The following is a 15,653-nucleotide window of genomic DNA, read 5'->3' on the forward strand; positions in this document are numbered from 1 at the left end:
GGCTTGCATCTAGTGCTTCATGGAAAATTGCAGCACATACTTTTGAACTTGTTGGTTGTGACATGGCATGTTCGGTCTGAAGTCTGTGCTGAAGTAATCAGCTTTCTGCAGCATGCCTGGAAAAAGTCACCGCAGGACAAAACAGTGTCTGTCTTGTTTTGGGATTATGAATCACTGTCTAAAAAGTGACTTGAATATTTTGGCCTTCTTTTTAGATTTTACCAAATTCCACATGTAACCTGCTTTATGTAGTTATTTTATTTATTTATTTTGTGTGCCTGCTTCTCTTTCAATCTGTACTTCTTTGACCTGTTTAATGCAGTTGGGGGTGGCAGTAACAGAAAACCACTGTGGATCAGGCTGTTGCTCTCGGCAGGTCAAGGAATTACCACCACACAAACACTGTGGTAGTCTCGAGACAGCAGTGAACCTCCCAGCATGCCTGTGGACTGTGCCCACCTGAACACAGAGCCAGTATCGTCTGCTCTGAATTAATAACAAGCATTATGAGATGGCACGTCTAGTCTTTGTTTTAATCAAATCACATACAGAGGCATCTATCAGTGGATGATCGCTCCTCAGTGTTCCTTTGCAAAAGTAGTTTTGAGTTTTTGGAAACTCCAGGAATATTTCATTCCCTCTAAATATATAATAAATAAATAAATAAAAAACAGATGTTTGCCTTTGGATTGTTGCATCCAGCTATTATGGTATGTTAATGTTAAAATAGCTTACAGCATCTTGCTAAACTAAAATGTTTCATGCTAAGCTATTTTTGGTATTCAGATTGTATGTGTATGATGTGTGTTGGATGAGATGGTGGCTACTTTATTTCTACTTTCTGTTAAACTATTCTTGTGCATTACAAAGTGGTTAGATTCTGAAGTACAGTATGGACATACCATAGGTCAGCCTGCCAATCCGTTAATATTACACATTTATATGGATGCCAATAGGGAACACTTTAACAAAAAATAATGGTGATATTAATGCAGACCTGGATCCATCAGTGTTTAAAAACAGAGAAATAAGTGAGCTAATCCAGCAAAAAGATTTTGTTAGCAAGTTCAAAATGTTTTATGTTTCCAGTGTGGCTGGAATGAAAGCTGGAGATAAAGCAGCCTTTCTGGAAGCACACTGTAAATCTTGAAGTATGCAGTATTGTACATTTGAATTATTGTTAGCATTTATTCAATAATATGTAATAAGTACTTTTCTTGAGCTACAGTATATTTGTACTGAATAAGCTTTGATATTATTTGGATTAATATTACAGAAATATTTTGTTTCTCTGAAATTACACATTGATGTTTTATTAGAAGGGCGGCACGGTGGTGCAGTGGTAGCGCTGCTGCCTCGCAGTTAGGAGACCCAGTTTCGCTTCCCGGGTCCTCCCCGGTGGAGTTTGCATGTTCTCCCTGTGTCTGCGTGGGTTTCCTCCCACCGTCCAAAGACATGTGGGTTAGGTGCATTGGCGATCCTAAATTGTCCCTAGTGTGTGCTTGGTGTGTGTGTGTGCCCTGCGGTGGGCTGGTGCCCTGCTTGGGATTTGTTCCTGCCTTGTTGGCTGAGATTAGCTCCAGCAGACCACTGTGTTAGGATTTAGCAGGTTGGAGAATGACTGACTGTTTTATTAGACTTAACTGTAAGTGTCAGCTACAGAATGATAGCTTAAGTCTTCATTAGTATTTGTATTACTATATCTGACCAGATCAATGTATGTTTTATTGGAGGTAAGCTATTCCTCTTGCATTGCAGAACTGTCGTAAAATAAGTGGTGCATATCACACGTGGAATTTCAAAACCTCTGGTTCATTTTTGATATATTTTTTTGGATGCTAGATCAAACACTTATGCTATCTATATGAGCCAGTTACACAAACGATGCATTTGGGATGCTGTCCTCTTCATAACACAAATGCAAGCAACTGCATAGTCATAATGTAATAAAAAAAGCATTTCCGTTTTTACATTAGTGAAGTTTTTCAATATTCATTTTTATATTGTTTTTAACATCAATAGCTTTAACTAGTATTTTATATTACACAAGCATGCATGGGTTACAAGGTAGTTTTGAAGGAAAATAAAAATACAAAATACTACAAGATGTACAAATTGAGCAGCACTACAAAACAATAGAGAAAATAAAAATTAGGATATGACAGTGACTGAAATTGTGAGTATTTATTTGAACAATCTTAAGATGAGGTAAGATACAATTACACAAAAAGTACTATTTTAACCTCTACAGCGTGTGGGTTTGCAGCCTGCTGCCAAAACAGTCTGTGATTAGACACTAAAGTATCCACATTAAATTAACACTGCTATTTCACTTCTGCAAGCTGGTTGCTATCAGTGTGGATTTTCATGAATTCCCATCATCTTTGCGGATCTTCCTTCTACATCTCAGAGATGTGAAGATGACATTGCTTGACAATTTTAAATGGGTCCAGCGTATGTGAGTGCATGCAGGGTGCGTCACGTGGTGAATAGTATCACAGCCACAGAGGGCTCCTATCTTGTTTCTGAAGCTTCTCCGATGGTCTCTCATTGCATTTCTCTCCATTTTCTGGGACTTTTTTTTTTTATAAAAGGTCTAGGAGAATCCTGAGTCTGTTCTGGCAGGACAGTTCTGTAAAGGAAGAGCCAACTAAAATGAAAGTTTATGAAAGATGGATTTTCTACTTTCCTGTTAACAGTGTAATGTTATAGACTCAAGCTCCAGGAAACGCAGCACTACAAATGTCTGGTGAGAAACTGTACTGAAGAAAAGTAGTGTCATTGTTTAGGGTTTTGCTGTTAAGGCTTTGGACTTCAAACACCGAGGTTGTGGGTTTGAATCCCACCACTGACACTGTGTGACCCTACGCAAGTCACTTACCCTGCCTGTGCTCCAATTGGAGAAAACAAAAAGGAATATAACCTACTGTATCTCAAATTTGTAAAAATGTTGGATAAAAACATCGACCAAATAAATAAATAAATGTAAATATTCAAACTTGCACCTTGCGTTGAGTCAGCCTGTTAGTATGCAGTTGGATTAGTGTGCATAGCTCTAGTTGATGTAACCCACTGGACTTTAGATAGGAAAAAAGGTAAACTTTATTCTTAATATCTGCATGCCTTCTAATTGTCCTGCATAACTAGCTATTATATAACTAAGAGATAAAAAATCAATAAGAAACCAACTTATTCAATCTGTGGGCTTCTTCCTTTATTTTGCCTGACAGAGGATGTAATTCTCAAACTGCCATTAACTCTGAATTTTCTGAAGGGATACATTTTATGTAAAAACTAACGCACAGGAATTTCTTAAATATAAAAGCCTCTCTTTCCCAGTTCTCATTCCTGGACTCTTGTGTAAGTGAGAGGGTGATAAATGTGCTGACACTTCATTGACAGTAACAGAGCTGGCAGCAATGCTCTTCAAGCCAACAGCCAATAAAGAGGAGCCTTATTGCTTCACTTCAGTTAAAATGAACCTGTTGCTGAGGATCAGGGTGCTTTAAATAGCAGGCAATGAGAGCTTGCAGCCCAGAGTATTTTTGGAACAGAAGCTCTGAAGTGCAGTCAGAAAGACTCCAACTACTATGAAAATATAGAACGAGCTGAACATAAAGAAGGGTCTTTACTTTGTTTATTTTGAGTGTAACACAAGATATACATTAGTATTAACATGGTAAAAAAAACTTTTATATAATTCTCAACTTAGTCATAAAACTAAGAGCAAATGACGTACTTCAGGAGACTTTTTGAAAGTCAGCCTCATAAAACGTAACTAATAAAGACGTACTTCTTTTGAATGCCAGATTTTAGAAATTACTGAGTTTCGACAGAAAAGGTAACCTGAATAAAAAAGTTAGTCGTAGCTGCCTGGGACTCTCTCTCATTGTGCCAAAAACTCCTTTTTCACACCCATTATCACCTCATTTTCCTCCAGGCCTTGCAACTAATATGGGAGGCGGTGGTATATAGTCCATTATAGTGTCCTGTCAGAGACAAATTCCATCAAGGTTGTTTAAACATTTACAATTAAATTAAAAATATTACTACAATTCTCTACAAGTAGATTCTCGTTATGCACCTCTCTTTAATATTCTTGATGATATCTACCATCCATTATCAAATTCACTTAATTCAATTCAGGATTAGAACGAACAGAACACTAGCCTAACAGCACTGGGTACGACCGGAAACCAAACTTAACACTTCATTCCTGGGACCACCATAAACTGCAGATTTACAGTTCCCAATTAACCAGACACAAACTTCTTTGGAAGTCAACGAATGTCCAGGACCGTAGAGCAGTGCAGAAGCCTCTCTGTTATGAATATTACAGTAATCCCTCGCTATATCGCGCTTTGACTTTCGCGGCTTCACTCTATCGCGGATTTTAAATGTAAGCACATCTAAACATATATCACAGATTTTTCGCTGGTTCTCCGCTTTCTGCGGACAACGGGTCTTTTAATTTAGGTTACATGCTTCTTCAGTTTGATTGCCCAGTTGATTTCATACAAGGGACGCTATTGGCGGATGGCTTAGAAGCTACCCAATCAGAGCATGTATTGCATATTAATTAAAACTCCTCAATGCTATAAGATATGCTTCCAGCGCTGTGCTTTTTTGCTTCTCTCTATCTTTCTCGCTCTCTGCCTGACGGAGGGGTGTGAGCAGAGGGGCTGTTTGCACAGAGGACACGGACGCTCCTCTACAAAATGCCGCTTTATCGCGGTGCTTCTGTATACTTAAAAGCATGTATTGATTTTTTGATTGTTTGCTTTTTTTGCCGAGCGCTCTCTCTGACATTCTCTGCTCCTGACGGCGCTCCTTTATGACGGCGCTCCTTTGAAGATAAGATATCTTTGCATTCTTTTAATTGTGAGAAAGAACTGTCATCTCTGTCTTGTCATGGAGCACAGTTTAAACTTTTGACTAAAGGGTGTTATTTCATGTCTAGAGGGCTCTAATAATGTTAACAGGGTGGGAGAGTTTATAAGGTCTTTAAATATATAAAAATAACCACACAAACATATGGTTTCTACTTCGCGGATTTTCACCTATCGCGGGGGGGTCTGGAACGCAACCCCCGCGATCGAGGAGGGATTACTGTATATGTGCAGTTCTAAGCTACACGTTTATTCAATTTTAATATCATTTTGCATTGTGGCGCAGTGGATATTATTGTTGCCTCCCATCACATCAGCTCAAGGAAATCAATGCTAATGATTTTTGCTTGTTCTCCGTTTGTTGTTGTGGATCTCCTCTGAGAACTATGATTTTATGCTACATTGCCTCAGTGTGGGAGAATGTGAGCCTACCATCCCATTGTTGGCTGGCTCCTGTACTGTACTTATAACATGTCCAATAACGTATTGTAATATTTGGAAAACACTATGCTTTCTCAGAAAAACCAAGAGAAAGTTTTTTCTGCTATGGGCTAGCCTTATCCCAAACAGATCAGAGTTTCAAAGCCTGCAATATGCCTATTCTACCAGTCCTCCAGTTACACAATGTTGTTTCTTGTCCTAGAGTGTATCTAAACACAGGGAACTCCAGTTTCTGTATTACATCTTGCCTGCAGAAGGGGCCTGAGCTGCCTCGAAAGCTTGCATATTGTAATCTTTTTAGTTAGCCAATAAAAGGGGTCATTTGGCTTGGCTTGACCTAATTCTACCAATTCACAAGCAGAAAGAGAAAGTAATATTGTGTATATCATAGTACAGGATGATCTGCACACCATCAGATTCAGGGACAGTTTTTACCTTCAGGTTTTAATGCTGCCAAATGTACTGACTGACATCTGCTTGGGCCTGACTGATGATGTGTGTTTCTTACTCTATAACTACTGTCTGATGTAGTATTTAAATTCAACGTATGGCATTTTATTAACTGTTTTTCGATTATGTGGGCGTTTCTCACCTAGTGCACAGGTGAGGAACTGCCCACATTCATGATTGTCCCGCGGCTAATGCTGCAGCTGCTGTGGCCCTCGTCATTTTAAAAAGAAGCGCGAGTCGGTTTTAGGGGAAGAAAAAGAAAGAAACGACCGGAGAGAGAAAGGAAAGGAGAGGACGGAGGTTACAGGGAGCGTGGAAGCAAGCGGTGCAGGAGAGAAACGGACACGCGGAGCGTGTGGTGAGCGCGCGATCGAGCGCTCGTGGGCAGCTGCGTAGAAGCTGGGTGTTAGGCCGACACCCACGTGTTTGTGTTGATGTCGCTCCCGCTGAGCGAGCAGGTAGCGGGAGTGACCAAGGTGAAAGCGACGAGCCGCAGAAGGCCGCAGAAAGGCAGCGGAAGTCGGGAGGCTTGGAGTGGCAGTCCTTGGTGTGAGCGTCCTGGAGACCAAGGAGTCCAAGTCTCGAGGCTGGGATGAGAGCCAAACCGAAGCCAGGGATCGGGAGGTCTCCAGTCTTGAGTGTGTTTGAGGAGGGCAGCTGTAGAGAGCGTCTTGCCTGCTGCTTGGCCCATACGGGATAAGCAGGTGAGACGCATACAGAAAAGCACCGGATTTGTTTGTTGTTTTAAAGACTGCTTCCAAGAGAAGATTTTAACCTTCGTTTTTAAAGGATTGTTGTGTTTATTTATTGGTTTTACCCCACGTTCGTTTTATGGATTATTTATTTAATGAACTATGAAGATCTGCACTATTTATTTGAACACTGTTTTTGTTTTGTTGACTGCTTTTAATAAAAGCACTTTTGCACTTTCTACCTTCCCCTTGCTCAGTAATTTGCCTCCATTGACTAGCTCACTCGGTTACATTATCGACGGTGTTGGGTTCAAGGGTTCCCAAACATCAAAGGGAGTGTGGAGCCTGAACCCACATCGTCACAGATTATGTTATTGTGTGGTAAACAAGCAAGTAGCAATCTCATTGTACTGTTTACACGTGGCAATAAACTTGAACATGCCCAGTAGTACAACTGGAAATCAAGTAATCCAAAACCTCCTTAACTTATAGATAGACATAGTAATTTAAGCTTAGTTTTGCGTGATTTCCTTCTTCGAACAAAAATTAAACATGTGTTGTTCTGAAATTTGGAATTACCTTGAGGTACTGGCACCAGGAGAGTCTAAGCATGTGCCCGGAAAAGAATGCATTCCAAAACCTGCTTAATCCAAATAAAGACTGTGGACTTGATGTCTGTCCCACCAGCCCTGGGCACAAGGCAGGAAAGTGCCCTAGATGTGGCCCACACCATCTTACACAGGGCTCATTTGTAATTGTCAATTGCCCTAATATGCCTGTATATGAGGACGTGGGAGGGAAGATACACACATATGGAGAATTTGCAAATAGTAGATTTGGACCTTGGACCACAGAAGAGTGAAGCAGCAGAACTACCCACTGTGCCATCACATTTGAAATTAGATTCATTTTATTTAGTTTTTATAACTGGTCAATTGTTCTGACTAATAGCAATAACTTTGATCTGAATAATGTGATTCTACAGTAATGTTTGTATGTAGAAGCTACCATATTTAACATCTCTTTACAGTAAAGTGGTGATTATTGCTTGTTCTAAATTCTGTGTCAGTTCCCTATTATAGGCTGCACCATATACAGTATGTCCAGCAGCTGTCCAGTCAATCCAGGAACTTCTTATAGAAATCAATTTAAAAACCTTTCTGACCTACATGTGAACCCACAGCAGACACAGAATACCTGAAGACAGCTTTTTCTCATCTAGCAATATTGGAATTACAGTAAAAGATTTTTCTGAAAATATCCTTCATTTTAATAATATCATTTTCCAGTAAGCAATAAAGCTCTTTATAAAAGTGTATACATTCTGGAATTATTTGGAGTTTGACCTGTATAATAATTACTATAATTTCACATGATTGTCCAGGCTATATTTTTAATCGATTTTTTTACCCAGTTTTAAGGATTATAGTGATTAAAATGATCATTTACATGTGTATTTTTTAAGTTAGTTTTTCACTGAGTGCTTGTTCATTATATTGATTCCTATGCATTTTTAATATTCTATGGATATTACGTGTACTTTGAATTTTGTAATATTTACCATGTTTAATATTTAAATAGATAACCCCTTAAATATACCCTCTGTTTTTCCAAGATAAGATTCTTTATTGCTATCAAAGAATGTTTTTTTTATTTCCTTTGGTGCTTTGATTTCTTTTATTAAGGTTTTATGTTTGATGTGTGTGTGTGTGTGTGTTTAGTAGACCTGCCCTCTAGCATAAATTGTCATGTCTCATCCAGGGCTCTTCCTTTTGCTGGAGTTCAAATTTACCTATCCTTGGCCAGTTTCGCCCATTCCTCTTTGCAGCACCTCTACAGCTCCATCAGGTTGGATGGGAAGTGTCGGTGCACAGCCATTTTAAGATCTCTCCAGAGATGTTCAATCGAATTCAAGTCTGGGCTCTGGCTGGGCCACTCAAGGACATTCACAGAGTTGTCCTGAAGCCACTCCTTTGATATCTTGGCTGTGTGCTTAGGGTCGTTGTCCTGCTGAAAGATGAACTGTCGTCCCAGTCTGAGGTCAAGAGTGCTCTGAGCAGGTTTTCATCTAGGATGTCTCTTTACATTGCTGCAGTCATCTTTCCCTTTATCCTGACTATTCTCCCAGTTTCCAGCCGCTGAAAAACATCCCCACAGCATGATGCTGCCACCACCATGCTTCACTGTAGGGATGGTATTGGCCTGGTAATGAGCGGTGCCTGGTTTCCTCCAAACGTGACGCATGGCATTCACACCAAAGAGTTCAATCTTTGTCTCATCAGACCAGAGAATTTTGTTTCTCATGGTCTGAGAATCCTTCAGGTGCCTTTTGGCAAACTCCAGGTGGGCTGCCATGTGCCTTTTACTAAGGAGTGGCTTCCGTCTGGCCACTCTACCATACAGGCCTGATTGGTGGATTGCTGCAGAGATGGTTGTCCTTCTGGAAGGTTCTCCTCTCTCCACAGAAGACCTCTGGAGCTCTGACAGAGTGACCATCGGGTTCTTGGTCACCTCCCTGACTAAGGCCCTTCTCCCCCGATCGCTCAGTTTAGATGGCCGGCCAGTTCTAGGAAGAGTCCTGGTGGTTTTGAACTTCTTCCACTTACAGATGACGGAGGCCACTGTGCTCATTGGGACCTTCAAAGCAGCAGAAAGTTTTCTGTAACCTTCCCCAGATTTGTGCCTCGAGACAATCCTGTCTCGGAGGTCTACAGACAATTCCTTTGACTTCATGCTTGGTTTGTGCTCTGACATGAACTGTCAACTGTGGGACCTTATATAGACACAGGTGTGTGCCTTTCCAAATCATGTCCAATCAACTGAATTTACCACAAGTGGACTCCAATTAAGCTGCAGAAACATCTCAAGGATGATCAGGGGAAACAGGATGCACCTGAGCTCAATTTTGAGCTTCATGGCAAAGGCTGTGAATACTTATGTACATGTGCTTTTCAATTTTTTTATTTTTAATAAATTTGCAAAAATTTCAAGTAAACTTATTTCACGTTGTCATTATGGGGTGTTGTGTGTAGAATTCTGAGGAAAAAAAATAATTTAATCCATTTTGGAATAAGGCTGTAACATAAAATGTGGAAAAATTGATGTGCTGTGAATACTTTCCGGATGCACTGTATCTCTTCAGTGTTAAGATTTTATTTTTGTCGTGGTATTTTTCTTTTCTTTATTGTATATGTTATGGTTTTGTTAGGGCTCCATCTCCATTTTGTGCTTTGTTTCTTGTGAACTGCTTATGTTATTATTTTCACAACCTGTTTCATTATAATGCAGTGGTGATGTGTCTTGCAATAAGAAGACTGGGGTTCATGTTCCAGATCCTCCCTATGTGGAGTTTGCGTGTTCTCTCCATGTCCATGTGGTTTTCCTACAGCTGCCCCATTTTCCTCCCACAGTTCAAAATCATGCAGGGTATTTGAATTTTGTGAGTGTGTGTGTTCCTCTGTGATGGACCGGTGTTTCCTCCAGGTGTCGTTCCTGCCTTGTGCCAAGTGGTTGCAGAGATAGATTATGGCTTTCCCACGACCCTGCCCTGGATAAGCAGGTTAGGACAATGGATGGATGTTACTTTATTTCTGTTTTTGTTCATTTCCTTCCTTTTATATTTCACTGCTTATCATTGATATTGTTCATTGGTTTGTTATACTTCTTTACTGAATTATGTTGAGCCTATGGGGGAGGGACCTCCTGGTGCCATTACTGTGCAGCCTAATGGACTAAAGGCTGTCCAGACCTCAGACTATTCATCAAAGTGTTGAGTGTTTCTGTGTACTGTCCGATCACTTTTTTGGTTGAATTTCTTCAGATCAGATTGTTTTTGCAGATTCTGGCTTTGAGTCTTTGACTTGTGTCTGTATAGTAATATTGTCTTTGCTACTGAGAGTTTTTATGTTGTATATATTTCCTTTGCCTTTTGTTAATTTTGTTTCCTTCTTTGTGATATTTTTTGTACGTTTTAAATCAGTATTTGGTAATTCTGGTCTTCAACTTATTAGGTCTTTTGTTCATGTTGGCATTTTGCTTAGGTTTTTTTTTCATTAAATCAGGGACTTCTGCTTATTTTGTAAAGCCTCGATTACTGTATTTTGCATTCTTCTGAAATAAATTAATTTACAAAATCAAACCTGCATTCGTTGCGTTATACGTTTTCGTTCTTTTTGGCTTTGAAATTAACACGCAAATACTTTTTAAACTTACACTTTTACTGTAAAACTTCAGTAAAAACTATCTTTTTAATTTAGTTTTCGTCAATACTGCATTGAATTTTGATTCCATGTTTGGACTTGCATTGTGATAACACAACGTATAATTGCCCGTGAGTAAATATCGTTTGTTTTTTGAATGTTTGTCCCAATGATTTGTTAATTGTCATAAAAAAAGCTATTCTAACGGGAAAGTGTAAACGTTTTAAAACGAATGGCATATCAAGATCTCCTTTGGTGTCTAATGTTATCCGTAGAAGATGTACAACATTACCTTTCTTGTCGCCTGTTAAAATTTTACATGTCATTGCCGTGTAACCGATCAACAATTTTTGCGTTATTTGACTTCATTGTTTCTCTGTGCTAGGATTGCCTGTGTACTCATTTCTTCTGTTGATAACCCTACGGGATGAAATTCCTCAATAAGATTTCAACATAATATGTCTTCTTTTATTGGTAATTTAAAGTGAGGAAAACGTAAAAATTTATAACAGCTGAGAATGCAGGAACTGTGTCTGACAAAAGCATTCCTATGAATGAGAGGTGAGTGGACCATAGGCGTGGTTGTAAATGGTTGAGAGGAGGGCGGGACTTGACAAAATCTCTTGGCAAAAGTCTCATCTTGCGGGACTTGAAAAATCTTTTGGAAAATGTCTCGTCTCAAGATTTTTTTTTAAAATAGAGAGATATAGTTTTCATAGATCTTTATGGTTATGACAAATTTTAATATGATCATTGATCTAATTCTGTGTTAATTGTTCTTTGATCAATCATACTTTTTTGTTCACTATTTAAATTTTCTTAATCATAATATTTAAACTGTTACTGAAACATTCTATACTTGCCTAATAAACAGTGCAACACATATCACAATACAGAAAAGTGTTGTCAATTTGGAAAAATATTTTTTTCAAATCTGTTTTTAATTGTCACATTATACTGTTGTAAGATATCATGTAATTGTAATGTAGCATTTGTGTTTTTTCAGTCTTCATGCCGTTTTGTAATGTTTCTTGTTATGTTTATTTAGGATTTAGCAAATCATAATTTGATTGATGTTTTAAGAAGTGTTGCAGTGGTTGGCAGTGCTATCTTATAGCTTCAAAGTCTAAAACCTGGGGTCTAAACAGTTAAGTATTGGAAATTGCATATTCTCTCTGTGTCTCTTGTCGTTTTCTTCATATGTCCCATGTACTGTACATGAACAGACATTTAAATGTGCTCTGTGATGTACTGACCCAATGCTGCCAGCATGACACTAGCTGCTAATGACTCTGAACTGGATAAGCAGGTTAAAGAATGAATAGTATAGTCAAAGCATGATGTTTTGAGGTCTGCTTAAAGGGGTTCTGTATTCCGTGTGAAGTTTGATATGGAGTTTAAAGCAGATGGTTAAAGGTTGCACAAAATATTAAAATGAGCATCTCCTAGTCAATCTGTAGTTCTCTAAGTACTGTTCACTGAAAAAGAGTCTTAAGACATGAAATTATTGAAATACTCTGTAACTCAGAAACAGTGTTTGTTTGCATTATATTTTTTGTCACTGTTTGGAGGAAAAGTATTCATAAGAATTTAACTGTACAATGTATACATGACGATAAGCTTGAAGTTAAACTTATATGCAAATGTTGCTTAGTTTGCTATGAGTCCATTCCTTATGAATCCTGATGAACAAGCAGAGCGAAAAGAAACGTTTGTTTTCTAAATGTTTAATAATAATGCTCACGTTTATTTATATAGCACACTTTAATATAAAAAGTGTAGCTCTACAATGCTTTAAAAAAGTAAAAGAACAATGAAATGCACAAATATTCCTACATAAGTAAATAAATAAATGCATTACATCAGCAGACATATTTAGATATTTTATGTAAACTACTAAATATAAATCAGTCCATAAAACTGGCTCCAGAATGCTGTACAGAGTGTTGCCCTGCCTCAGTCATACATAATGGATGACAAAGTGCAAGATGTTTCATTCTGGTGTTAAATACCTGAATTTGCCGTCCTCACATCCAGCCTCAAAAAATCTCATCTTTGAGCACAGGTTTTTTTTTTTTTAATCAGCTTTGGTAGTCTTTATGAAAAAAAATCTTACATTATTCTGTTTTATCTTGTAAAATGTCATTTTATGTATTTCAAAAAGGAAAACAGCTTATATTATTAAATTTTTGTCAAACTGCCTTTGTAAAATTCCTGTGCCAAAACAGTTACAATGGGGCTCATAAGCTTCTTGCTGCTCAGATGCTATAACCAGCCCTCACAAGCAACATGATTTGAATATCAAAAGTTAAGGATTAAGTAGGTTTTGATTGCAAGAAAAACTGTGCTAATTGTCTGACCTTTTTTTTTTTTTCAATAATGCTTAAATATTTTTTGATTTTGGTGTGTTTCAGCCAGGGCTCCTCCCCTGGCCGGGGTTCAAACATTTGTTTTATGTCTTTTATTGTTCACTTTGGAGTCTTTGATTTATGGTACTTTTATTTTTTATTCTCTGTATTCCATATGTGCTATGTTCTGTGTGTTTTGTGAGTGGTCCTCCAAGATGCTGGTCACCTACCTATCACCACAAGGGACTGGCCTCAGCCCCATAAAGGCAGGGACAACTCACAGTTCCTTGTGGTCCAATCAAATGTGTTTGGGAGTGGTGAAATCTTGTACTTTGTGGTTTATTTGTGCTTTACTGTATGCATTACTGGATTTTTGACCTCTTTTCTCTGTTTTTGACTACTCTATTGGGACGTGTTTGCCTTGAGTTGCTTTCACCTTTTCAAGCAGTTCATGTGTGCCTTTTCTGCTCCACATGGCTTCTTGTTGTTACAGAGCAATACTCTTTTATTTATAAAGATTCCACAAGGCCTTCTGTGTTAATAGCCAGGGATTTTTGATGCTGCCTTCCCCTCTATTGGGCATTTTTGGAATTGCTTTGGGACTCTCAACCACATATTTATATTTTATTGCTTGTTTATAATTTTACCACTATGAAGGTGATGTCATCATTGTCCCTATTTTATAAGATTATTTTTTCATGGGCACTGCCATTTTATGAATTTGTTTAAAAAGAGCTCTGTCATACATTTGAGTAAGCACTGCCATTTTGTGTATTTTGCCTGTAAGATGGTGTGTGGTTGCTATGTTATGTATGTACTATAACATGTGACCCGTGACATTATTTAGATGGCTACATGGTGAAAGTAATGTTTGAACTTTGTGAAAATAAAGGGAAGACCATCCATCCATTATCCAACCTGCTATATCCTAACTACAGGGTCATGGGGGTCTGCTGGAGCCAATTTCAGCCAACACAGGGTGCAAGGCAGGAAATAAACCCCAGGCAGGGCACCAGCCCACTGCAGTAAAGGGAAGTCCAACTTCCAAATTGAACTGATAATTCTTTTAAACTGCCCCTAAAAGAAAAACTAACAAAATATTTCTGTCACTCTCTCAACCAGTCTGAGAGGATATAATGGAACGCTCTCATCAGTCGCAACATGTCTGTTCTAAATCTTGAGATTTACATCCCATTTTAAATATCATACTGAATGTGGCATGATTTATCATTCATCTTTTGTAATCACTATTATTTTCTGGAATGGTTTCAGGTTGGTTGGTTAACTGGTAACTCTAAACCGTGTTGTTGTGTGTAAGTGTATTCTCACAAGTTTTGCAAACATTTATTTCTTTCCTGATCTTATCTGATGTTAGTAAGTTAGTGATGCACAGCAAATATTGTAATTAAAAAGGCACAGAGAAGCAGTAGGGTATAAACTATGATTATTAATAAATTACTGTATGTAAGCACCATACTATGAGGTTAGATAGATACTCACACGTCAGGTGAAAACTAAAGACTGGAAACCTTGCAAAGACATTGCTCAAGAAACTATTACAGAATATCAAAGAAAAACAAAGGAGCAAAATGCTTCTTTGTTTTGAAATAGTGGCAAAAATAAACTTGCAGCCCCTCCAAATATTGGCTCTTGACGCAGTATCCATTTATTTGTGATTCTGGATTGTTTGTGGGTGTCAAATTTTAATTAAATTTAATTAATTAATTAACATTCAACACCCACAATTACTTAACTACACAAGTAAGTAACTAAGTAATAATGTGAAAGGTTGCTTGTGTAATAAGTATAAATGAAAACCCAACACAGACGACATATTATTCCAGTTAGTAACTAAACATTGCTTTAAGGCAGCTTTTTAAATAAAGTGTAATTTAATATACGGTAATATGAGGAGGAAATTTAAAAAGTGACTGATGGGGGGCACATTGACACAGTGCTTCGTGTTGTAGCCCCAATGCTATAGTGACCGAGATGTTAATTCTGCCCTGGTCTTTGCTTGTGCGGAGTTTTCACCTTCTCCCTGTGTTTCTCCATGTATTATGATTTCCTTCATTATCTCAAAGGTGTGCAGGGAAGGCTGATTAGTGACTCTAAACCAGCTTAATGTGAGTGAGTATGGGTGTTTTGAGTGGGAATATCCTGCAATGGACTGGCACTTTGCTCCCGGCTGCTTCCTGTATTGCACTTAATGTTGTAAAAGTACTCTGTAGTGGACCCAATGCCTACTCCTGTCATAACTGTGATTTTTAAAGTGGTTCTTATTTTATTTTTTAATTTTATTATATGTATATGTATTTTTTTTTTCAGAACATCGAACTGAAAGTAGATGTGGAGAGCTTGAAACAGGAGTTACAAGAGAAACAACAGCTTCTTGACAAGGCTTTGTAAGTCAATAAATATCTGTTTATTTACATCAGAGGAAAAATTGTATGTGATATGCTTTTTAGTATGCCTTTCACGAGTCCTGAAGTGTACCCAAATGGTTTTTATTCCCCCACAGTGAGGTAAAAAGAGCAAAAGCATAAATGGCCTTATTTGACAGCAGGTTAAAATAATTACCTCATTCAAATTGTCTGTAATGAGCTGCATACTGTTGTTCTTGTCAAGACATAT

The 15,653-nt window shown here is 38.2% G+C and overlaps 1 protein-coding gene across 2 annotated transcripts in view; it reads left to right on the forward strand.

Annotated features, from left to right (window-relative positions):
- The window catches only part of LOC120514279 (phosphodiesterase 4D interacting protein), a 249,225-nt gene that overhangs the window by 115,910 nt on the left and 117,662 nt on the right, over positions 1-15,653 (forward strand). For both annotated transcript variants that reach the window (XM_039734581.1, XM_039734582.1), the window contains exon 5: positions 15,348-15,424. In XM_039734581.1, coding sequence (XP_039590515.1) covers positions 15,348-15,424 — 77 coding nt within the window. The remainder of the gene's footprint in view (positions 1-15,347; positions 15,425-15,653) is intronic.

This window comes from Polypterus senegalus, chromosome 14 (assembly GCF_016835505.1).
Source record: "Polypterus senegalus isolate Bchr_013 chromosome 14, ASM1683550v1, whole genome shotgun sequence".
Lineage (NCBI taxonomy): Eukaryota > Metazoa > Chordata > Cladistia > Polypteriformes > Polypteridae > Polypterus > Polypterus senegalus.